The sequence below is a fragment of the Dryas octopetala genome, chromosome 1 (genome assembly GCF_963921425.1).
Source record: "Dryas octopetala chromosome 1, drDryOcto1.1, whole genome shotgun sequence".
NCBI classification, from domain to species: Eukaryota; Viridiplantae; Streptophyta; class Magnoliopsida; order Rosales; family Rosaceae; genus Dryas; species Dryas octopetala.
In genome coordinates, this window is record NC_141366.1 from 8,412,340 (window position 1) to 8,436,395 (window position 24,056).

At 37.8% G+C, this 24,056-nt stretch overlaps 5 protein-coding genes and 1 pseudogene across 5 annotated transcripts; 5 read left to right on the forward strand and 1 right to left on the reverse strand.

The window, feature by feature from the left end:
* The first annotated feature begins 30 nt into the window (after positions 1-30).
* On the forward strand, positions 31-694 carry LOC147297345 (uncharacterized). The gene is made up of 2 exons (XM_086229890.1): positions 31-107; positions 241-694. The coding sequence occupies exon 2, from the start codon at positions 324-326 to the stop codon at positions 543-545; it is 222 nt and encodes a 73-aa protein (XP_086086016.1). The 5' UTR covers positions 31-107; positions 241-323; the 3' UTR covers positions 546-694.
* A 7,490-nt stretch (positions 695-8,184) lies between these two features.
* On the forward strand, positions 8,185-11,323 carry LOC147297346 (E3 ubiquitin-protein ligase WAV3-like). Its single transcript, XM_086255283.1, has 2 exons — positions 8,185-8,323; positions 9,057-11,323. Exons 1-2 carry the CDS (start codon positions 8,321-8,323, stop codon positions 10,926-10,928), a joined length of 1,875 nt encoding a protein of 624 aa, XP_086111409.1. The 5' UTR covers positions 8,185-8,320; the 3' UTR covers positions 10,929-11,323.
* Positions 11,324-13,318: 1,995 nt separating this feature from the next.
* Positions 13,319-13,635, forward strand: LOC147297347 (uncharacterized; annotated as a pseudogene).
* Positions 13,636-14,558: 923 nt separating this feature from the next.
* LOC147297348 (E3 ubiquitin-protein ligase WAV3-like) lies at positions 14,559-18,878 on the forward strand. The gene is made up of 2 exons (XM_086243822.1): positions 14,559-14,928; positions 16,500-18,878. Exons 1-2 carry the CDS (start codon positions 14,701-14,703, stop codon positions 18,342-18,344), a joined length of 2,073 nt encoding a protein of 690 aa, XP_086099948.1. The 5' UTR covers positions 14,559-14,700; the 3' UTR covers positions 18,345-18,878.
* Positions 18,786-19,684, forward strand: PSAF (photosystem I subunit F). The gene has a single exon (XM_086243829.1). The coding sequence runs from the start codon at positions 18,878-18,880 to the stop codon at positions 19,568-19,570; it is 693 nt and encodes a 230-aa protein (XP_086099955.1). The 5' UTR covers positions 18,786-18,877; the 3' UTR covers positions 19,571-19,684.
* A 1,145-nt stretch (positions 19,685-20,829) lies between these two features.
* Positions 20,830-22,840, reverse strand: LBD4 (LOB domain-containing protein 4). The gene is made up of 2 exons (XM_086239087.1): positions 22,267-22,840; positions 20,830-21,377 (listed from the first exon to the last, which is right to left on the reverse strand). Exons 1-2 carry the CDS (start codon positions 22,447-22,449, stop codon positions 21,033-21,035), a joined length of 528 nt encoding a protein of 175 aa, XP_086095213.1. The 5' UTR covers positions 22,450-22,840; the 3' UTR covers positions 20,830-21,032.
* Positions 22,841-24,056: the final 1,216 nt, after the last annotated feature.

A 24,056-nucleotide genomic window follows, 5' to 3' on the forward strand; every position in this document is an offset into this window, starting at 1 on the left:
ACCGTTAGAAGTTTGAACGTTAAGCCTACCGTTGGAAACCCTTTTAATGGTTGTCCTGGCTTTGCTCTTCTGGAGAGAATCAGAAACCTCCAGATCACAGTTCACTAGTACGAAGCCGTCTCTCTTTATTTATATATACTCTCCCACTCTCATCACTTGGTGCATCTTCTCTCTCTCTCTCTCTCTCTCTCTCTCTCTCTCTCTCTCTCTCTCTCTCTCTCTCTCTCTCTCTCTCTCAAGGCCAAGCTTCTTCTAGAGAGTGAAAGAACCCCAAAAAGGGGCTCTGAGCAGTGAAGCTAGCTACTAAAAGAAGAAAAGAAAAGATGGGTATGGTGGTGGTGATCTCTCTGCCTCTGATTTTGTTCTGTATACTGCTTGGTTTTGGGTGCTACTTCTTTGGAAGAGCCAGAGGAAGAAAGGATGTAATGACGAGTGCTCAGGTTTATGGGGTGCCTACTCCACCACCAGGAGCTACTTCTCTCCCTTCCTCTCCTCCTCCACCACATCCTCATTTCAAGCCTGCAGACAACTCTGCCAATGTTTAAGCCCCTCCTGCCCTTCTTCAAGCTATCTCCAGCTGCCATATATTTCTATTCTTATTTAGAAAATTGTGTGGTTTTTTTTTGTTTTAATCTTGTGTGTGAATTTTGAACATCTGGATTGGTGTATATTTTCTGTAACTTGAATCAATAATTTATGGAAAAATACATTCTTTTTAGTGTTTCTGCTGATTTTATACATGTATCTTTGAGGAGAATAACTTACTTATTTTCATGTTAGGAGATATGTTAGGGGATAGGTGGTATCAACAACAAAGAGAGAAAGAGAGAGAGAAATTGAGAGAGGAGAGAGATCTTTGAGACATCCCTAGCTATGAGAATGAATTAATGAAAGGTTCATCAACTAGAAAGAGCTACATCACCATGTCTCAATGTAATTTTTGTCCCACATATGTAAGGGCCAAAGCTATTTATGAAAGAGCTACATGCCAGTAGGGCCCAACTCAGAATTTTTATAACAGCCCATCCAATCTCCAATCTCCACACCCAGGCCCAACCCACCCCAGCCTACAAGTTTGGCTTCATCCCTGCACATATGGAAGGTGTGAAGCATAAGAAAATAAGCAGCCTGCATGTGCTGTATGCATACTAGCTAGTTGCAAGAGATAGCCTTGTCATGAATGATTAAACACTTATATTAGAAAGAAATGCTGCTGGTGGCTCTCTGCCTCACATGGACTCATGTGTTGGTCCAAGCCAAGGGAATACAGAGACGTCTCTGTTCAGTCTAAATATTATATGGTGAGAATTGCATGATTAAACAACAATTAAGCTCAAACACTAAACTCATGTGTTGTTAAACGACAATTTGATATTTTGCTTTATGTTAGTCAACAAGTGATTTTCCTTAAACATCGATTAACTTCTTTAATAGTTCATAAAAAAAAAAAAAAACAATTAATTTAGTTTGGAAGCCGTTTTGAAAGTTGTACACCATCCACAATTTTGTTTATTTTATGATCGATCCTGCACATTCCTTTATGTGATCTACACGTCAAATCTATGTCGCCTAATGCCTGAACGTGTGAAATGATTCCTCTCAAACATCATCATCAATATGAAGAAAGAGGGAAAAAAATAAGAACATGTGAAATGATTCCTCTTCAATCAAAAAATAAGAAAATAATACCATAGGAAAACTATTTAAATAGGTTTAAATGGGTTTCTCAAGTTAAACTTTTACGAACCTAATTTAAAGAGTCACTAATGAATTCAGTCATTACGAACTTGAAATGATAAGGTCAATCGATCCGATTACTGATTTTTGCATGAATATTTCATACGCATTAAAACATAGTTTAAACTTTTGGCGGGTCTAAATTTTTGTTCTCTTAATTTTTCCATCCTTTTAATTTGACTGTAAGAGAGAGTTTTGAGAAGATAACAGATGGGTGTATCCCTAACTTTCAATATGGCTTTTTTGTTGTTGTTAGGTAAAGTTAATGTTATACATCCATCTTGCGTGTGGAGGTTTTGAACCCCAATTATTGTTTAAAGGAAGAATACCAATCATTGTTTAAAATAACAATAACAAATCCTCTATATATACCAATAGATTATGTTTTGATCTTCATACACACCCAATAACACCCTAAATCTCAACTCTCAAAACATAAAAATTTAGGACTTCCCAGGCCTACTTTCTATTCTCAATTCTCAAGCACAGATAAATTTGGGACTTAAGGCTCAACCCTTTTGCAGCTAATACACTAGTGATGGGCAAACTTAGAGATGAACACCAAAGTAGTCCAAGTCCTACTAAACATTACAATTTTTTTCCCTGAAAACAGGAATGTGTGTGTGTGTAGGGAATGTGCATAATTATGATTTGAGCAAAACCAGACCAGACCAGACCCATCTCAAATAATAAAACTTGTATTGGTCAGAAATTAATAGTCTCTTTCAATCCTTAATTCATTAGAAAACAGACATACCAAAAAAAGCCATAAACTGTTCAGCTATTGATTCAAACACCACAATTCAGATTTCTAATTTGAGTTATGTTTCGTTTTCGTAACTCAGATGTTCAAAAAGGACAATTAGAATGTATTTCTAACAAATATTTCCAGTTACTTCTAAGCTTTATCTGACTTGTAAAGGAAATCCTAAGCTTAATTGAGTTTTTTAACAGGTACCCTCTATGTTTTGATGCATAGGGAATCACCGAATTGAAGGTATTCATGTAATAAATGTCTATTAATTTGTTATTTTTTGCAAGCAAGCAAGAATTGTCAAGAAATTGAGGAAATCCAATAACATACATCAATAGATAGATTTTTTTTTTTTTTCTGCACTATATGTCCACATGAATATATATATATATATATGCTTCCCTAGCACCTTGTACAAAATGAAATATTTGGTCATGATCAAGATGCATGCTTTTCTTGATCATAAAGTCTCAGGATGATCTTAAACTCTTATGGCCATTCTATTTCTCCTATCCAGACAAGATAACATTCAATTAATGTTTTGTCATAACAGGGATATACATTTTCTAGTTGGGCTTATTTTCATAGAGCATATGAGACATTCTAAATGACTAAAAATTAAATAACCTCAACTAAAAAATAGAGGTTTTATTTAATAATATAGAGAGAGCCTGCAACTGCCTCATAGTCACAAAAAGCACATATTTTTCTCCTCTCCTTTTGTTTTTTGTTTTTTGTTTTCTTCCTTTTTACTATATAATTGGACAAATGAATTTTCTTCAAATTTGTTCACAAATAGTATAATATCAATTGCAAGTACACTATATAATCTTCCAAAAAGATTAACTTTATCTCTGTCTTTTGAAACAGGAAGCTGAAGTTTATAGAAAGTTGATGACCACACCCTTAAACCTTTTCCACTAGTTAGTGTCCTTAGCAACTACTTCTAGATCGACAATCACATCGTTCATATTGTACCTTAACAGCAAGAAAATTAAAGATTGACAATATAGAAAGCCAGAACTGGACCAAAGTCTTTGGATATTACCTCAAACATCAATGAATTCTAATATACTTGTGTGGCCAAGCAATAGTGATTCCCAAAGCATCATCAAGTTGAAAAATTCACGTGAACTCCTGAACATAGCACTTGAGAAAAATGTCTTGCACCCAAACTTTATAGCAATATGGTCCAAGGACAACATGATATATAAGTGTTGTTAGATCTGTAGATTCAATCTCTGCTCTTGCCACTTCTTGGCCTGTTCCATCCCAATTTAACAGTGTGCACTTTGCCTTAACAAGGTTTCCACTAGACAGGTTCACGTTAGGAGAGACTTGGGTACTACGTTCTGTAGACTAAAATAAAACCAATAAAAATACTCAAATGTCAGTTTCCAAGGTCAACATGTTAGTTGATACAATTTCCACACTATGCTTTGGAAAATGGGCAATAGAACGTAGAAGAAGATGTCTTTGTTTTTCTATTATAATTCCATTTGAAAAAAAGACTGCAGAAAGCAAGTAAAATTCACTATTATATGCTTTCCAAAGTGTGAATCTCAGTCAATGCGTTTACATTTCGAAAAGGAAAGAAACAATAAAGAAAAATATAACCCACATGTTTGCATTGCAATTCTCATTTAATACAAACCAAAATTCAATAATCTTGAAATTTCTGACCTGGCTAGCTTGCTTGTTTGTTCAGATTTTGAATTGATTAAATAACGGAAACAACATATATCATTATAAAAAGACTTTTAATCATTTTACCCACCTAAACACTGATCATTGAGAAAAGGTTGTTGTACCTCGATCAGTAGTACTCGAGTGCTACTCGAGAAACTACATATAAGTTGTGTAATTCTGCCATCCTACTCGAGGGGACCTCGAGTATTCAAAACTCATATATATCACTATGAATAAAACTATTTGAATCATTTTAACTCACCGTTTTGACATATAATATATCTTTCTAATAAATGTGATATTTATCTATAAATGGGTCTCACCTTTGTTAAAAAGATAGTACAAAAAATGTTCGATGAGATGGTCTAAATAACTAAACTTGATTTTTACATTTGGAGTTGGATCTGAGGATTTTGCAACTTCCTCACCAATTTTGCCTTGCTTCTATTAAAATAAAGAAACAATTGAGATGCTTCAAGCTATAACAGTAATAGAATTGAAAAAAACCACTAGAGTATCTGTCAAAACTAACCATGTACGATGCATGATCTACCTATAGGTAGCATGAAAGCCAATAAACATTATACAGTCGATAAACAACCGACTTTATTAACTTAGGGAAAATGGGAGTGGTGGAAATTGAATCTGCTCTGTACAATTAAATTTTTCAATAAAGGAGGGCTGTACACAAAAACAGCTTGTTTCAGCTTTCACTGGTACCCTTCCATAACTGAGAGTCTGAGACAGGATTTCAGTTGCCTAAGGCAGACATCAATGCATGTCCACTAGGTAAAAAGTAAAAACAGTCAATGTAAATTGCACACCTTCAAGAAAAAGAACTTCAAATTATGAGAAACCAAGTAAAAGCAGCAAGCAGTCCTGGTTAGTGATAGTCACAGTAAACAAAAATGAAATTGGATATTGGACAACCATACTAGTAGTAGTAGTAGTACTCATGGAAAAAAATGACAATCAAGGAAATGTCTTGGAGATGGTTTTGCAAGTCCAATATTTGCATTTACCCTTCAACTTATCTTCTCATTCATAACAACAATGTCTGAATAAATTTAAGGGAAGAAACAATAACTAATTTTACAAGCTGATATCTCACCACATAATTCAATGAATTGGCACCATTTGAGCCAATAATACCTGTTACTATAGTGACAGCAAACTAATTAGGTTGAAGAGTTGCTGCATCAACAGTATCAATAGAAGTAGTTATGAAGATTAACACTCATTAATGTTCAGTTTGGACAGAACAGAGGATTCGCACACACTAAAAGTAACTTCCAGACTTTGACTACAACCAGGGCAAAACATATTCAGACTTTGGTAAATTTTTCATGAATGATTGCATGTGACAAGAATGGATCATATACACTAATTGAAGAAATAAAGGAGAATTCAAATAGCTTTTGGGATGGCATTAATGCCTACTTCCACTTTTTAGCTTCCACTTAGGACAGTATACACCAATCTTACTTTATATTACTACTCAAAGCCATTATCAATCATTAGCACTTGAAAAATACATATACCTACAAGGTGCCATTTATAGCAAAAAAAAAATTTGGGTCACAGTGGTAACATGTCATAGCTGATCATCTGAAACAACCAGATGAAGCTGCAGTTACCAAACAACCATCACATTGGTTATTAACTACTAATATGGTAACTGTATTAAAATTCTATAACCAAATTCTACCTTGGAAGCAACCAATACTCATGATACAGCAGCCTTTCCATTTATTCAAAATAATTCATATTCCTGCTACTTTTCACCCTTGAGACCCTCTCACAGACTCTCTTAGTTACAAGTCTACTGCATTTTCTACGTCAGACAAACCACAAACCCCAAAATCAAGGATATCTACATCAACTAGATGCTGACACAAACTGAATACCCATACTTGATGCTGATCAACTTATGTAAATCTACAAAGGTATACTACCTTTCTGGGCAACAGTAAGTTCTAAAAGAAGTTAGATGCTCTCTCTTGCACAACAATTCCGTATAGATACATAAACAAGTACAAATAGAATCCTCTGTAATTCATATCTACTACTAGAAAATATTGACATAAATAGTCAATTTTTCATTTTTTTTCTTTTCCATTATCCACAACTATTTTACAAGAAACTTAAGTTTGTTGCTTGTACCTACCATATAGTCACTGGGGCATGGTCAATTAAAAATCAATAGGTACCATGAAAATCAATCAACATTATAGTCAATTAAAAATGGGACTGGTGAAAATTGAATCTCTCCTGTTACTTCATATTATGCATTGTAAAACAACTTAGGGAAACTTCTAGTTTTTCACTCTTTTATGTACCAAGAACCCTCTGTATTGATACACTGCAATAAAGGTTTAAAAACTAAATGGATTCTTTTAGTTTTTACAGAAATCCAACACCATTGAACCCTCTGTATTGAAATTAATTATGGATTCTGCAAGTCAGAATTCTCATGTCTATTAGCAACTATGAAAGCCCAACACCATTGAAATTTAATGTCTATCAAATTTGTTTATACTCAAACATTTAGAAATCAGAAAACGCATAGTTGTGCTTGAAATCAGAAATGGTGTTAAAAGAAGAAGCTTGAGCAGCAAAGAAACCCAAAAACAAATGAAAAAAGAAGTGGTGAAGATTGAATTGACAAAAGGCAATGAACAGCACACAACATAAATTAAGTACATAAAAGTCAGAATCAAAACAATACAGCGAAAAAAAACAATGAGCAAGGAGTAGAGTTACAAGAGTTTCTTTTTTTGAATAAAAAAAGTCTGGCAGCTTAGCTTCTGTTTGGTTCGATAAACTAACTATTATCAACGTCATTGTTTCATTATTCAATGGCATTTTTGGTTGATTGTCATAATTCAAAACAAAACGCCATAATAGTGCATTTTCATGACATTGATTTTTAAAACGACATTCAAATGTCATGAAAAGTCAAATTTGTTGTAGTGATTGGTTGTGCCAAAGTCATATGTAGAGGTGGGGATACCATTTTTGCTTGTGACTATGACCCTCCTGGTAATGTTATAGGCCAAAAACTATTTTGAATTGTATATAGTTAAATCCAATATTCATGAGATGCCCGGATCATCAAATGGTACCCAATGAAGCCAGACAAGCTCAGAAGTGGCATATGCTAATGCTAAATATTCAATTTTTATATAAACAAATATTTTTTTGTATTTTACTTTTTATTTTTTGGGAATGATATTCACATTTTCAATCAACCTTCTCCTTTTATTATTCTCATTTCACAGTAAATTTTTATGATCGGAACCGTTCATCTTTTACATAATTATTTGAAGATTATCTCTGCAAAAAGTCAACTAAATTGGAAATCATTTGGTTATGTAATCATTATCAGATAAATAAACGGTAAATCAAATTGTTACAAAAATCGTCTGTTTATTTGATCATAGTCACATAACCAAACGATTTCTGATTTAGTTGATTTTTTTTCATAAATAATCTTGATAGTAAAGTCTAAAAAATGAATGATTCCGATCATAAATTTATATTGTGAAATAAAAATAATAAAGGAGAAATTTGATAGAGAAAGTAAATTAAAGTCGGATAGCATTCCTCTTTATTTTTAACTTATGCCAATGTATAGATATCATCTAAAAAGCATTAAGGTGGCAGTAGGGTAGCTTTGGATTTCTGTTTTTGTTTTTTTATTTGAGAGGTGATTCAAATTTGAGTCATCTTAAACAGTGTGGAAAAAATAAGTTATTTTTTGTGAGAAGGGAAAATCTTCAATGACTCCTCATAATCCAATAACTTGGAGACCAAGAACGGCCAATGAGAAAACCACATCTAGCTAAGGAAACCTCATAGATTCCTACTTTCCAACCATAGGACCACAGGGGTGGTGCTATTCTCCTATACAAAAGTCAAGTAAAATAAAATAAGAGGGCTATATATATGCCTAGGACTCCCTTTTCTCCTATATATATGCCTCAAATATACCCAGACTTTCTACTCCTAAACTCTGTCGGTCAATTCTCTGTCGTTCTTTGATTTTGCTTCCGAAGACTCCAAACCAGATCAAAATCTCCTCTCTTTGTTCGAATACGTGCGTGCGTGATACTTGATCCAATTTTTGCCATCAACAAAATGGTACGTACGGTCTTTCAGTTTTATCGATTAACAGTTTGATTTTTTGTGAGGTTATTAACCGATTAAATAAACTGGGATATATGTTTTAGTGTTTTTTTTTTCACTTTTATTATTGTAATACGGTTATACAGTATTACAGTTTGGCTGACATAGCTTGCTTGCGCTTATAACCTCGAGTCATATAATCATATTTGGTGTTTGGTATTGGTTTTGCGCCATTCTTATTTGTAGTAAGTATTCCATATTTTTTAGCTCAATTTATGAATATTGACTGATCACTCCAGTATTATTTCGTGCGTTGAAGCCTTTTTCCTTGGAAAAAAGGGACATGAGTGCATATTTTAGATATAAAATTATTGTGTACTACCCATTATTTTTAAATAATGTACCCCACATTGTCCTCTCTCTAATTTTCATTAGTAAGATAATTTGCACCAGTTTTGGCTATTATGGGGTGTGAAATTCTGATTTTGCTTACCCTTTATTCAAATAGGTCACAGTTTCCTGGCGCCTTTTTTGTTCAAAAATTTACTATGTGTTCATTAAATCATGTGCCAAATTTGATCAATCTAGCAGTAATGTTATTTTTGTGGCATGCATAATTCTTTTAATTTATTCATTCAAATTGGTTGGTTGGGTTGAAGCCTTTTCTTTCTGTGTTATTCTTGAGATTTTGGATTTTTGTCTTTCAAGTTGTGACTGACCATTGCTTGTTTGAATTGTTTGTGTGCAGAAGGAATGCGCCATTTGCTTGAGTAACTTGGGACCAGGGCAAGGCCAAGCCATCTTCACTGCCGAGTGCTCTCACTCCTTCCACTTCATCTGCATTGCCAACAATGTCAAGCATGGAAATCTCACCTGCCCTGTCTGCCGAGCCACATGGAATGCTCTACCTTTCCAAGCTCCCACCACCAATGTTGCCGCTGATTTGACCCAGCAAAACGTCATGGGTCGGATCCATGCCCCTTTACACCATCATCACCATCCTGAGCCACTTTGCTTCTCTGATGATGAACCTCTCCCATCATCATCCACTTCACCAATTCCTCAAGTCTCTGGCCCCCAGAATCAGACTTTAACAATCGAGAGTTTTACAGAGTACTCTGCTATCTCTGCTGCAGAGTCACGCCCGGAATTTCCTGTTCTCGTTAGAGTTCGTGCACCACCTCTTCAAGATAATGGCCATGAACCTACTCCCATTGACCTTGTTACAATTCTGGACGTGAGTGGCAGCATGTGTGGCACAAAGCTTGCCCTTCTCAAGCGCGCTGTCAAATTTGTCATAGAAAAATTGGGCCCTTCAGACCGACTTTCCATAGTTTCATTCTCAACAACTGCTCAAAGGGTCTTTCCTCTCAAAAGAATGACTGCTGATGGCCGTGAAAGTGCCATCCTGGCGGTCGAATCTCTCACATCCGATGGCAGAACCAACATTGCGGAAGGACTCAAGAAGGGAATTCGGGTCCTCAAAGAACGAAGGGAAAGGAATCAAGTTGCTAGCATTATATTCTTATCCGATGGCAATGACAATTGCAGAGAGCGGAGCTTACTGACTAGCCCAAGTATTCCAAGCCGAGTGTTTGAGTTTTTGAACCAACTGCCTAGTAACAGGGAACATGGAAGAATTCCAATCCACACATTTGGGTTTGGCACAGACCATGACCCCACTACTATGCATGGTATATCTGATACATCCGGTGGCACCTTTTCCTTCATTGAATCAGTTGGGATGATACAAGATGCCTTTGCAATGTGCATTGGTGGTCTTCTCAGTGTTGTGGCTCATCAACTTCAAATCATGGTCAAGTCAGTGTCACCTGGGGTGCAGATTGTGTCAGTACCATCCGGGAGCTATGCGAGTGAGATTTCTGATGGGGGCCAACAAGCTGTTGTTGATGTTGGAAATGTGTATGCAGAAGAGGAGAGGCAATTTCTGGTCTACCTTTTGGTTCCTGCTGTATCATCCCCAGCTAATACTGAAAATGGTGGGGAACGAGAGGGCAACAAGACATCATTGTTAGATGTGTCATGCAAGTACAAAGATCTAGCTTCCAATGAGTTGGTAGAGGTGAGAGGTGAGAGAGTAGAGATATTTCGACCTGAGGTTTGGTCCCCTACAGATGAGGCAGTGTCTTTGGAAGTTGATCGTCAGAGGAACAGAATTTTGGTGACTAGGAGCATTGTAGAGGCACAAGAGAGGGCTGAGATGGGAAATCTGGAGGCTGCACGATCGGTTTTGGAAGAACGAAGATTGAGCCTCTTGTCGTCATCAGCAGCACAAGCTGGGGATGGTCTCAGTCATTGGCTTGGAGATGAGCTCAGACAAACCAGAGATAGAATGGCAAATAGGGAGACGTATAGACAGACGGGGCGCGCTTACACTCTCTCAGGATTGAGCTCGCATTCATTGCAGAGGGCCTCAAGTAGGGGTGACCAGACTCTCCCTGAGAGTAGTGAAGGTGAAAACTCTCACAAGCGCCGTCGCACCACTGGCTATGTAACACCTTCTATGGTTAACATGGTAACATTGTCACGGAACCTTGGCGTTGATTCTGCACCAGCGCCACCTAACCAAGAGCAGAGAACACCTAACCAAGAACAGTGAACGATTCATCATTCACTGCTCTTGGTTAGTAAATCTTGTTTGCCTTCCTTTGGGAATTGACGACTGTGATTTGGGGATATGGGTGGGATCTGGTTGCTAATTATATATGGAATTCTTGTAAACAACACGTTGTATCTTGCATATGCTAAACTGTTAGGAACTTAGGACTATGTTGTGGTCAATAATTTAGTTTATTTTGATCCCTATCTGTTTGTTATTGTATGATGGATAGTGTTATGGATTATTCATTTACTTGTAAATCTTAGTGTACGCTTAAGAATTAGTTTCTAATGATGTATAGGTTGAAACTACAGACAACTATAAAATTCTCATTCCTCTATTAAGTAGTGATTCTTCGATTCTAGCACTAGTCTAGGCATTGAAGTGGCTTTCTAGTTAAGGGATCTTTGTCTCTCAGGGGAAGTATGTACTTGATTTATTAATAAAGGAGAAATGCTATCTTGCAAGCCCGTGGACACACCAATTAAATACTAATTTGACTGATAGAGAGGTCCTAAAAGAGTTCTAATATATTGGTGTATTTCTTGATTAAGGGTAGATGTACCACATTTCCGATTAAAGTGAAACTCAGTTTGTACAAGAGGAACTCGCCTCTAACAAAGATGTTATACACATGGATTGCCTGTCTTTGACCGGCTCAAGGGACTAATCTGGTATGCGAAAGCTAGCCCAGGACACCCTCAGTTACCAAACAAAAAAAAAAATGTTGTACACATGTGATAATAAAATTGTAGTACAAATAGTATTATCAGTATTTCTAACTTCCCATAATCTCTATTTACTGTTTTGTAGTTAGTCAATTTTACATCTTGCATGTGGGGATCTTGAACCCCAATTATTGCTCAAAGGAACAATAACAATTATTGTTTAAATCAACAATGACAAATCCTCTATATCTACTAATAAATTATGTTCTAATCTTCATAAATAGAGATGGCAAACGGGTCGGGCCGACAAGAGTAGGAATGGCCATTTGACCCAGTAGGCAGATACCCGTAGCCCCAAACCCATCCCATTTAAATTTTGATATACCCATATCTATGCCATATCCATTATTATTTTTATGGGTATTACCCATACCCGCCCACCAGATTAATGGGTTGCCCAAACACAACCCATTAACCCACAAATTTTTTTTTTTAATAAAATATAATTCTAATCAAATAATTCAATTTTTGGAGGATACACTTTATTATTTCATTATCTCTCTGGTATTTTTTTCTTCCTCTGCTAGCTTTCAAGGCTTTATATTAATCTCAGTATAAGACTAGCTTTAAAAAATTAGTCTATTTTCTATATGTCTACTTAACTAGGATGAAAAGCAGCTGCTTGTTAACAATGAGTGCTTAGTAGTGATTCATGGAACGAATTACAAGCTATGCTTGTCTGCAACACCTCAGGTGGAGACATGACAGTAGCATCCACTAGAAGTAAACTGCAAACGATATTGTCACAAGCAATTTTAATAACCGTATGGGATGATTTTCCGGAGGAAGGATTGAATGCAGATGATAAAGCAGCTAAGGCTTCAGCTAACCCAAAACGCTGCAAACCACAGAGACACCTATATACCCATCCAATGTAAATGTGCCACTGCCACCAGTAGAGCATGAATACCAACGTTGAGCAAGCGAGAGAGAGAGAGAGAGAGAGAGAGAGAGAGAGAGAGAGAGAGAGATCACAAATGTTCCCTACTTTGTGATCTCCGTTGGAAATATAGCAGCCCTCTGTTAAGATTTTTTGTTTTGTATATTTGGATACCCATGGGTATTACCCAAACCCATCTTATCTCTATATAGGTTTTATAAAAATCCTCATACCCAGCCCAAACCCAATAATAATGTCCCAAACCCATCCCCTAATGGAATAGGTGTTGCGGGTACCCACACCCATGGGTCAAATGGCCAATCCTAGACAAGAGCATGACACGGGTATGACACTATTAAAACACAACACGACACAAGTAAATGGGGTGGGTCAGGCTGAATGTTTCAGCCCATTAGGCTAAGCACGACACAGATTAGGCACGAGCACGAGGACTAAATGGGCCCGAACTAAGCATGACTCTTTTAACATTTTTATTTCAATTTATTAGAGAACTTTTCAACAAGGAAATTTTATTTTTCAAACAAAAATTAATTATAAAAAATATCATAATATTAGTTTTTTCAACTTAAAAATAAAAAGAAAAAAAACTTGTTGACTGACATGTTTAAGGCACAGTACGAACACAACACGAACACAAATGAGCCACGAATCAAGCTAGGCCCGCTATATGGCTGGGCACCAATACGCCACAAAAACACAATGAACCCAATTCATTTGACACCTCTATTCATAAAGAACCATAATACATTCTCTCTCTCCTCATGGAAAAGGATCAACTATTTTCAGGTGGGCTTTCAGGAACCTTCCTCCTCTTTTCCACACTGATTAGCCCATCTTTCTCATACTCCTCAACGGAAAAAACTCCCTCTCATACCCCTTCTTCTAGGCATTATCATCAGCCTCCTTACAACACCATTCAGCAATACTTGATCCCTCACAACACCCGAAGATCAAAGGAACTCCCTCCCGGTAGAGGTTGAAGATTGGTTGTGCCAAAGTCATATGTAAAGGTGGGGATACAATTTTTGCTTGTGTCTATGACCCTCCTGGTAATGTTATGGGCGAAAAGCCATTTTAAATTGAATATAGTTAAAGCCAATATTCATGAGATGCCGATGTCATCCAATATAATTTTTCATAAAATTACTTAAAAAAAGACAAATGCTAAGAAAATTCTACCTTATTCCTCGCAACTTTGAAGTGTGAGCACTCCAAGGCGTTCCTCCGAAAGATGTTCCTTTGAAAGGCGTTCCTCCGAAAGGAATTCCTTTGGAAGGCGTTACTTCAGCGAAAGACGTTCCTATGAAAGACATTACTCCGAAAGGCATTCCTACATAATAAGGCTTTATTCCGAAAGACATTATTCTGAAAGGCGTTATTCCAAAAGGCGTTACTCTGATGTTACTCCAAAAGGCGTTCCTCCAGAAGGCGTTCCTCTGGAAGGCATTACCGGAAGGCGTTCCTAAGGAAGGCGTTACTCTGAAAAGCGTTCCTACGAAAAGCTTTATTCCAGAAGGCGTTCCTACGAAAGGCTTTACTCCGGAAGGTGTTTATATGAAAGACATTATTTCGGAAGGCGTTCCTATGGAAGAAGTTACTCCGAAAGGCGTTCCTACAAAAGGCTTTACTCCGAAAGACCTTTCTATGGAAGACGTTATTCCGAAATTTTTGTCAGAAAGGCCCTGTAAAAGTGTTTTTAGTAATTTTTTTTTTTACATTTTATTTTGTTTCAGTTATGGCATTAGTATAGAATTCTTCTAAAAACAAACAAAACAAAACCAAATACAACGCAGAAAGTAAATCCAAAAATATTTCATATAAAATACGTTTTGTAACAGACAAGTGAAAATATCTAGGTAAAAATAAAAAGCAAATGCAAAATTTCAAAGTAACAAACTTGACTAAAAAGAAACACGGCATACAGAAATTAATCAGATTTACTGATTTTGGTTATTACGTGCCCTTCCATCCGCTTAATCAAAAATCAAATCCTTCTATTTTTGCTAATTCCTTTGACTGAGTTACTCTCTCTCTCTCTCTAGCTTTCTCTCTCTACAAATTAGAAACGTTCCTTTTGAGCCCTCCAACTCCCTCTCAGTCTCTTGGTCTCTCATATCTGTGTTGTCGTCGAAAATCAATCAAAATGGCCTCTACGTTTCGGAAGCTGAAGAAGTCTCTGAGCCAGAAGTTGTCAACATTGCGCTGCGATTCCTCCAACTTGTCGTCTCCTCCGCCTCCTCCTCGTCCCTCTTCCCAGTCCTCCACTGAAAGCGCGGCGGGAACCGCCCCGCCCTCCTCCTCGTCCCGCTCCTCATCCTCTTCCGCAATTTCGAAGCTCTCGCGCAGCTTCAGCTCTCGCGTCTCCTCCAAGGTCAGTTAATGATCTCCCTCACTTTCTCATTCACATAATCAATTCCTTAAATATATATATTGTTAATTTATCAGTAATTTTTTGGTCCTTCTCCGTCGTCGTTTTGTGTGCGTTTGTTTCGCTAGAAAATGTTTTCCCTCAATCTCGGGATCTCATTTATCCGCCGGTGAGAATTTAACCGAACTTCCCGTCGAGGTAGTAGCGTTTGCCGCGAAAACTCGGAGATCGAGTAGTGGCTGCTGATTGCCTGTTGTTTTTTTTGCAAGAACCTGACCGTCATTTTCTGACTCGTTGAAACCGAATCATGTTGGCTTTTCATGACCAAGATGCCCCGCTCTTTTTTTATTTGGCCAACTCTCTTTTTTCTTTATTTACGCTTCATTTGTCGCTTTCCTTGGTGGTAGATTGGGAAAATGGGGGTTACGCATTTGATCACGTTTCTTTCTTTCTAGCCTTCTAGGTGTGTAGTTAAGACATTGGGCCATTAAACCTTTTCGGCGGTTTTTCTATTTTTCTATTATATATATAATATATATTTTCTTAAGGAGGGTCCAAGCGGCGGTGATAAAGAAATAGCCATTTTTTTGCATGTTTTATTTATTTTCTCTTTATATAAATATGTCGTTTATATATTAAAATATATGTAAGACCAAATTACAAGCAATTCTTATGATTTGAGTGATATTTCAATGTCAGTCTCCTGATTTCAATTTTTTTAAGCATACCCTTGTGGGTAAAAACGTTTCCAGTTTTGATCTATTTTCATCCAACTTTCGTCAAATGGAGCGCATGTGAGCATTACGTGGGAGGGTATAAGAGTCATTGTAGGTCATAGAACCTTCATGCAAACAAGATTTGGGAGAAAAGATTAGGACTTTGACTGAGAATTGAAAAGCATGAAGATTTGCCTTGTCTATTATCTTTGTCATATTAGGCATGAAGCCTGTCGTGTATTTAAGATGTGCCTAATTGTTAATTGAAAATGGCAAAATTGATGAGGATTGAACGTTCTCCTTACCAAATAAGAGATACTCAGAAGTTATAATTGGTTGTTGGAGGCATCAACTTTGATTTATTAGTTCATCTTGTGACTGATCCACTCCGGACTCCACTATTATTAAGCGCATTGAAAGCATTTTTCATTGGAAAATAGAAGAAAGGACATTATTATGGGGTATGAGATTCTGGTTTTTCTTACTTTTATTCAAATAGGTCACACGTTCATTGCCCCTTTTCCATGTTGCAAAGATTTGTTCGTATTCTTTTCATTATGACTTTTTGACTCAATTAAGTTGTGCCATGCAGAAAGTTTCTTTTTATTTTCCTTTAGAATTATGGTAATATACTAATATGGGTTCTGGGTGGCACGGAATTTGCTTTTTAGATGGCTTTCGGCTGCTTAACACTAGGACACCATAACACGAAATAGAATTACTTACGTACAAAAATTTATATTTGTATTCATTCAAGTTGGTTGGTTGAAGCCTTTTCTTTCCAGTTCCATGGTAAATTTACTAATATGGCCGTCGCATGAGTCATGACTGACTTTTGTTTAAATTGTTTGTGTACAGAAAAATTGCGCCATTTGCCTGAGTAGCTTGAGAACAGGGCAAGGCCAAGCCATCTTCACTGCTGAGTGCTCTCACTCCTTTCACTTCATTTGCATTGCCAACAATGTCAAGCATGGAAATCTCCGCTGCCCCATCTGCCGATCAACATGGAATGCTGTACCTTTCCAAGCTCCCAGAAATGTTGCAGATCCTCAACAAAATGGCTTGGGTCAGATCCAGGCTGCTGTTTACCACCATCAACTCACATTGCAGCCCCAGGCTGAACTTGAGCCACTCCGCTTCTCAGACGATGAACCTCTACTCCCATCCATCACACCAACTCAATCCTCTGGCCCCCAGACTGTAGCAATTGAGAGTTATACAGAGTCCTCTGCTATCTCTGCTGATGAATCACGCCCAGCATTTCCTGTTCTCGTCAAAGTTCGCGCGCCATCCCTTCAGAATGATCATGGTCATGGCTATGGCCGTACACCCATTGACCTTGTAACTGTTCTGGACGTGAGTGGCAGCATGTGTGACACAAAGCTTGCCCTTGTCAAGCGTGCTGTCAAATTTGTCATAGAAAACTTGAGGCCTTCAGACCGGCTTTCCATAGTTTCATTCTCAACAGCTGCTAAAAGGGTCTTTCCTCTCCGAAGGATGTCTCATGATGGCCGTGAAAATGCCATCCTAGCCGTCGAATCTCTTACATCAAATGGTGGAACAAACATTGTGGAAGGACTGAAGAAGGGAATTCGGGTTCTTGAAGAACGAAGGGAAAGGAATCAAGTTGATAGCATCATCCTCTTATCCGATGGCAGAGACACTTGCAACTGTGGTTCAGCGACTACCTCAGGTATTTCAAGCCCGGTGCTTGAGTTTTTGAACCAACTGCCTAGCAACAGGGAATATGGAAGAATTCCGGTCCACACATTTGGGTTTGGCAGAGACCATGATTCCACTACTATGCATGCTATATCTGATGCATCAGGTGGCACCTTTTCCTTCATTGAATCAGTTGGCATGATTCAAGATTCCTTTGCTATGTGCATAGGTGGTCTTCTCAGTGTTGTGGCGCAAGAACTTCGACTCACAGTTAGGTCAGCATCACTTGGGGTGCGGATTGTATCAATACCATCAGGGAAATATGCGAATGAGATTTATGATGAGGGCCACAAAGCTTTTGTTGAGGTTGGAAATATGTATGCAGAAGAGGAGAAACAATTTCTGGTGTATCTCCATGTTCCAGCATCCCCATCTACTGGAAATATTGGGGAACAAGAGAGAAAGACATCATTGTTAGATGTGTCATGCCTGTACAAAGATCCAGCTACAAGCGAGTTGATGCAGGCGCGAGGTGAGAGAATAGAGATACTGCGACCTCAGTTTTGGTCCCCTGAAAATGAGATAGTGTCTGTGGAGGTTGATCGTCAGAGGAACAGAATTTTGGTAGCTGAAGGTATTGAAGAGGCACAAGCAATGGCTGAGATGGGAAATCTGGAGGGTGCACAGGCGATTTTGGCACAACGAAGATTGACCGTCTTAGCATCAGCAGCAGCCCGAGGTGGGGATGGTCTCAGTCATTGGCTTGCTGCTGAGCTCAGACAAATCAGGGATAGAATGGCAAGTAGGGAGATGTATACACAGACCGGGCGTGCTTATGTTCTCTCAGGATTGAGCTCGCATTCATGGCAGAGGGCCACAACTAGGGGTGACATGACAACCCAGATTCTCACTATGAGTAGTGAAGGTGGAAACTCTCGTACCAGCAATAGTACCATTGGCTATGAAACGCCTACCATGGTTACCATGGTAACCATGTCACAGAATCTTGGCCTTCATTCTGCAGCACCGCAACCTCAATGAGAACCAAACAATTAAGTCTTGTTGCTTGACTCTTTTTTTGATATTAGATTCATAGGAGAGCTAGAGCTAAATAGCTCCTCTTGCATCTAAATTTGATATTAGAAGAAGCCCAAGACTAAGAGTTGTTGATTTCCATTGTAGTATCTGTACGTGAGTAGTGTGGATATGTTTTTTTTTTTTTTTTTTTTTTTAAATATGCTTGTAAAACATTTCGAATTAAGTTTGTGGAAAGCACACAAATCCCACAAGTCATGGTAGACCTTCCCTTTATCCGCAGATAGCTTCTGAAGTAGGATAGATAGAGAGAAAATCTAATTAACCCACAACCAAACAACCCCCCATCCAATTATAATCATCCAACTCAGCCTCCTTACTCACTCCACCTTATCCACACTCCCTTTTCTCTTCTACACCACCAATTTCTACCTCTCAGAATCTAAAAACCTGCCCTCCACACCATCCCTTCCAAATCTTCTTCTTCCTCTCTTCTCTTCAACACAAGCCCCAAAGATAACCCAAAAAAAAAGAAGAAGATGTCTTTGACCATTCCCACAAACCTCTCTAAACCCATGTTTCAGCCAAAGCTGAGCTCTCCATTGGCCTCAAAGCCAAGGACCATGATCCTCTGCTCATCAGCCTCCCAAACCCCAAACCCAACCCCAGAGAAAATTTCAACCGCATCACCAATGAAGGCTTTCTCAGCTGCACTTGCCCTCTCCTCCATCATCTTGGGCTCAGCTCCCATCCCTGATGCCATGGCTGACATATCAGGCCTGACCCCTTGCAAGGAGTCGAAGCAGTTTGCCAAGCGTGAGAAGCAGCAGGTCAAGAAGCTCGAGTCCTCATTGAAACTGTATGCACCAGACAGTGCACCAGCTCTGGCCATTAACGCCACCATAGAGAAGACCAAGAGGAGGTTTGACAACTATGGCAAGCAGGGTTTGCTTTGTGGGTCGGATGGGCTTCCCCATTTGATCGTGAGCGGTGACCAGAGGCACTGGGGTGAGTTTATCACACCCGGGATTCTGTTCCTCTACATCGCAGGGTGGATTGGGTGGGTGGGCAGGAGCTACTTGATTGCCATTAGGGATGAGAAGAAGCCAACCCAGAAGGAGATCATCATCGATGTGCCTTTGGCTACTGGCTTGGTTTTCAGAGGCTTCAGTTGGCCTGTGGCTGCTTACAGAGAGCTCTTGAATGGTGAACTTGTTGCCAAGGACGTCTAAGCTAGCTAAGCTTTTTTCAGGTTAATTAATTTGCTTTTATTAATTTGTTTGTGTTTCTTGTATAATCTGTAAAATTTTACCTGAATTATATGTACGAAATGCTTGTGTTTGAAACTCTGATCCACTTACATTTCTTGTTTTGTTACTCTCCCACAATTTACAGTCATATGGTGTGATACTATATCTTCTACCTATTAGGCTATGTTACATACTAATGAGATGTCAAAGAAACCAGGCCACAATCAAAGTATAATTAATGGCTTCCAAAATTCCAATCACCATGACTGCATATGTCACATACATTTTGAGAATTAACTACTAAAATCTACGAACAAAGTGAATTTGGGCAGTGAAGAAGTTAAGTGCAGAAGTTTCCAAGTCTGGGTTGGAAGAGTAATTATAGAGATAACGACGATCATCCTAACTTTTTAAACAATCATGAAACAATTTAAGCCCTAACACAAACCCAACTTGTATAACACCAAAATGCTAAAAGTCACAACTTACAAGAGAAAAAAACTCATACCTGGGTGGTTCAGATTTTAGCTTTTTCATACTCTTGCTGGTAGGACGCCAAGCTTCTTCTTCAACTGGCTCAACATTTTTCAACTTTAAAAATCTGATTTGAAAAGAAAGAAAAAAAAAGAGTTTATGTTATAATCGTAGGACCATAATCCACATCTGCTTTTCCAAGCTTCTTTCGGTGAAGTTAAATGGAAATGGTGGTTAATGACTTAATGGTAGCCTATTGGACCGTTGGTTCGCAAATTGTCAAAGGGAATTCTTAGACAAGACTCTGCACAAACAAATCAGTCACATCCAGTCCTTGAATAAAGCATGCCACACCATTGGACCATAAACCATAATGAAACATCCAATTCACAAACAGTCTTCTTTCTGAGTGTGCAGCCAATGGTCAAATATTATTGCTCACCAAACTTTATCTTTATCATTAGTGTTTATGAGTAAACTTTTATTATCGTATCTACATATTATATTGTTATATTGTCGAACTTGTCAAATTTAAACCATACATTTCAATGAAACTCTATGCTAAGTACTATCCTCTTTCAAATTTTGTGCCCAACTCTACTCACCAAATTGTAGATAGGTTGGTGGATTCACTCAGCAAAGTCATCAACTCACTTGAATCAAACTTCAATACCAAAGCCATCAAATCATTTGGATAAAATAGAGAAAGTCCCACAGGACCATATATATATATATAGAAAGTTAAATTATATTTACAATCTAGTTAAGGATAAATTCCCATCTCAAATTCAAGCGGGCGAATTGCCTTCGTCGCTGTTACTGTCACCGCCACCGCTTTTACTGTCATTATAGTTACTAAATTTACCCTGATGTACAGTAAGGATTATATAAGTATCCAAGCAAAATTAAACATGATTAACAAAATTAATTACTCTAAATATAGTGGAATAGGCATTTGTAATTAATTAAGCTAGCATGACCACATGGACTCTCCCAATCCCAAGCTGTTATGGTCCATCATCATATCCATGTCGAAAATGGGCCTGGCCTGAGAACCCATGAACTTGGATGAGGGCGAGCCGCTATTACTTGGGCTAGCCGGGGTCGGCCCATGGTTGGACAAAGATGCAGTCTGGCGCACCCTGAGGTGCACCACCTCAGCCTGAGCCAGAGCCAGTTGGGTCTGAAGCACATCAATTTGTTGCTGTAGGGATGAAATGGCCCCAACACACCCATAAACTGGGTCTCGCACCCTGGCATTTGCTTCATACACCATGCTACTCACTGCATCTCCTCTCTGGTGCAAAGGCAGCTCCTGCAAATGTCACAATTGAACTGGGTCTTAGCCATGGCTCAAAACTTGGTGACCCTGGTCTGGACCCAGGTCCCAAATTGAAGGCCCAAGGTCCTACGACAAGCGATGTTGGCTTATCTTTACAGACATGCTTATTTGTCTCAACAAAATTTATGGTCCCAAATTTGCCTAATTTCTAAGTGATCCCAAATTAAGGTCTGCTACTTTATGGGTTATCTGTCTCTATCTTTGAGGCATCATGTTTAACACCCAAAAATTAAAAAAATTAAAAAACTTTCTTTTGGATTCTGGTGTCTTTTCTTTATCACATTTCATGGGCGGATGGGCCCAAACAGAAAAGTAGTGCCCAAATAAACATTTTAAAATAATAATATTTGTTTATGCAGAATAAAATAATGAGATGCAAGGCAGCAAGAAACAGCTTCACGTGACCAAGTAAACAGCTTTAGAAGTAGGAAGAATTTGTAGAAAATTCAAAACTGATTTTTCTTTCTCTTTTATTTTTTTCAGTGGAAAGAAAAAAGTGGTCACTTGGTGCAGCAATCAGAGTGTTCTATACTTCTATATGGTATATCTTTAAATTGACTTTATTACCCTTTATCAGAATCAAAGTCTTCGTTAATCGTTGAGCAATTTTGGCTCTATCTTGGACCCAAATAATAAGCATCTTCTTTGAAAACACCCAGACTAGAAACTCTCATCAGTTTTCAATGAGAAAGCAAAAAGGGTTTTTGGAAGCAACTTCTGGTAATTAAGATCTTGTCAGCATATGAAAATTAACAACTTCCAAATATGCATTTTTCAGTTGCTTACAAAAACACCCAATTCAATTCATGTCTTTGAGAAATTTAAGAAGTGGGTAGAGGGCACATAGTATGTAGGAATTTACCTGCAACATCTTGTTAACATTGCTAGCACCAAAGACTTTGTGAACGTTTGCAAACTTCTGAGGCTCATCTGCAGGGAAATAAGGAGCAAACACACAATCCTGTGCACACCTCCTCCTAAGAAGCTTGCATGCTGCACAGGGTGAGGGTGCACCCTGTTTCCTGCTCATCCCATTCTCCTTCATGCTGCTGCCACGTGTCTCTAGCTTCTAGAACACAACCGTAGTCCTCCTAGCTAGCTAGATAGTTCAATTTGTAGGGTATACAAGCAATTTGCCTTGAACTAAATAGACAAATTAATTCAGGCCTATACAAGCTGATATATGAGAGCAAAAACACAAGAAGAAGAGAGCAAGAGAGTGAAAGAGTGACTGAAATAGAAAAAAAAAAAAACAAAAGAGGGAGGGCCTGGCTAGGGGTGTGAAGTGAGGAGGAGGTGCGCATTTATAACAAGATGATCAACCAGAGGCAGCAGCACATCTGGGGTGGGTCCCACTAGAAAACCCTTTAGATTTTGGTCGACAAAAACATCTATCCTCATGACATGACATATAATTTTGGCGCCATTTTTTTATTCATTTTTTCACATATGGATAAGATAATCTATAATACACATGCATACACATATATTATATATATGCTGCTTAAATATATGTAACAGTAATAGTACTCTAATACTATTGGTAATCATGAAGGAGAATCATTATGAATTTTTTTATGTATATATGCTTTTGGTGTGTGCGAAGCGTGATGGTTCATTTTGTGCCGTTTAGGGCTACACATATGTCAATGATCAATAGTGTGTGGATGTGAAGCATGTCATTGAGTCATTGACTGAGCACTATTTTGGCATATACATGGAGTGTGCAGCATACTAATATAACTCTTAATTACTCAAATCTTAATCATGATTGGTGGTACATACAGTATACTTATAAATTTAAGTTTATATATTATTGTTGAGGATCCAATGTATGTACAGAAGCATCCTTACATATATGCCTTGTACTCCACACCTTTTCTCCATGTCTATGTATCTTTATGCAGCACGATCGAGTAACTAGCAAAACCAAAAACCAGATGATACAAGTGTGAACCTATGGACTTCATGTCATGGTGTTTTTTTTTTAAATTATGATTTTGGGTTAACGAATTTTAGTCACAGCTTGGAATATACTAAAGCAGTAAAGCTATCTATGCCAATAGAAGTACCAAATTTTCTTACAATAAAAAAGAAAAAGATAAACTTTATTATTTTTATGAAAAGATGTGAGAAGACGTATACAGAGTTTGAGGACTTTAAATTGTGGATTAATCATCATAAGATCATGTGCATACATAAGCAAAATCCAGTAATCCAAAGTCTTTCTTTTTTTAGGTGGAGAATAGATATGGCCTTTTAAAGTTAATGAGGGAAATTACTAGGCACTCTCTTCAAAAAAGTTACAATCAGAGGTCTGGTCCCAACCGCACCAAATTTTAGTAATTTTAGTAAAGAGTAGTGTCACACTCATTAAATTTCTTTACCAAATTTTATTGATCAAATAATATGCTTGCTTTATTTTTTAAAATTTGGAACAATTTTTCAACCTCACTTGATTTCAACACGTAGAATAGAAATTTAATAACTGAAACAGTATGATTTAGCAAAAAGTTAAAATAACCATATTTGTTAATCATTGTGGGCTCTAATTACAACAAAGTAGAACTGATTTTTGACTCACACTTCAAATATATGGTTCCAGTTGGTGATGGTGAACTGAACATATATAGCCCAGTTGTAACCTGTGCT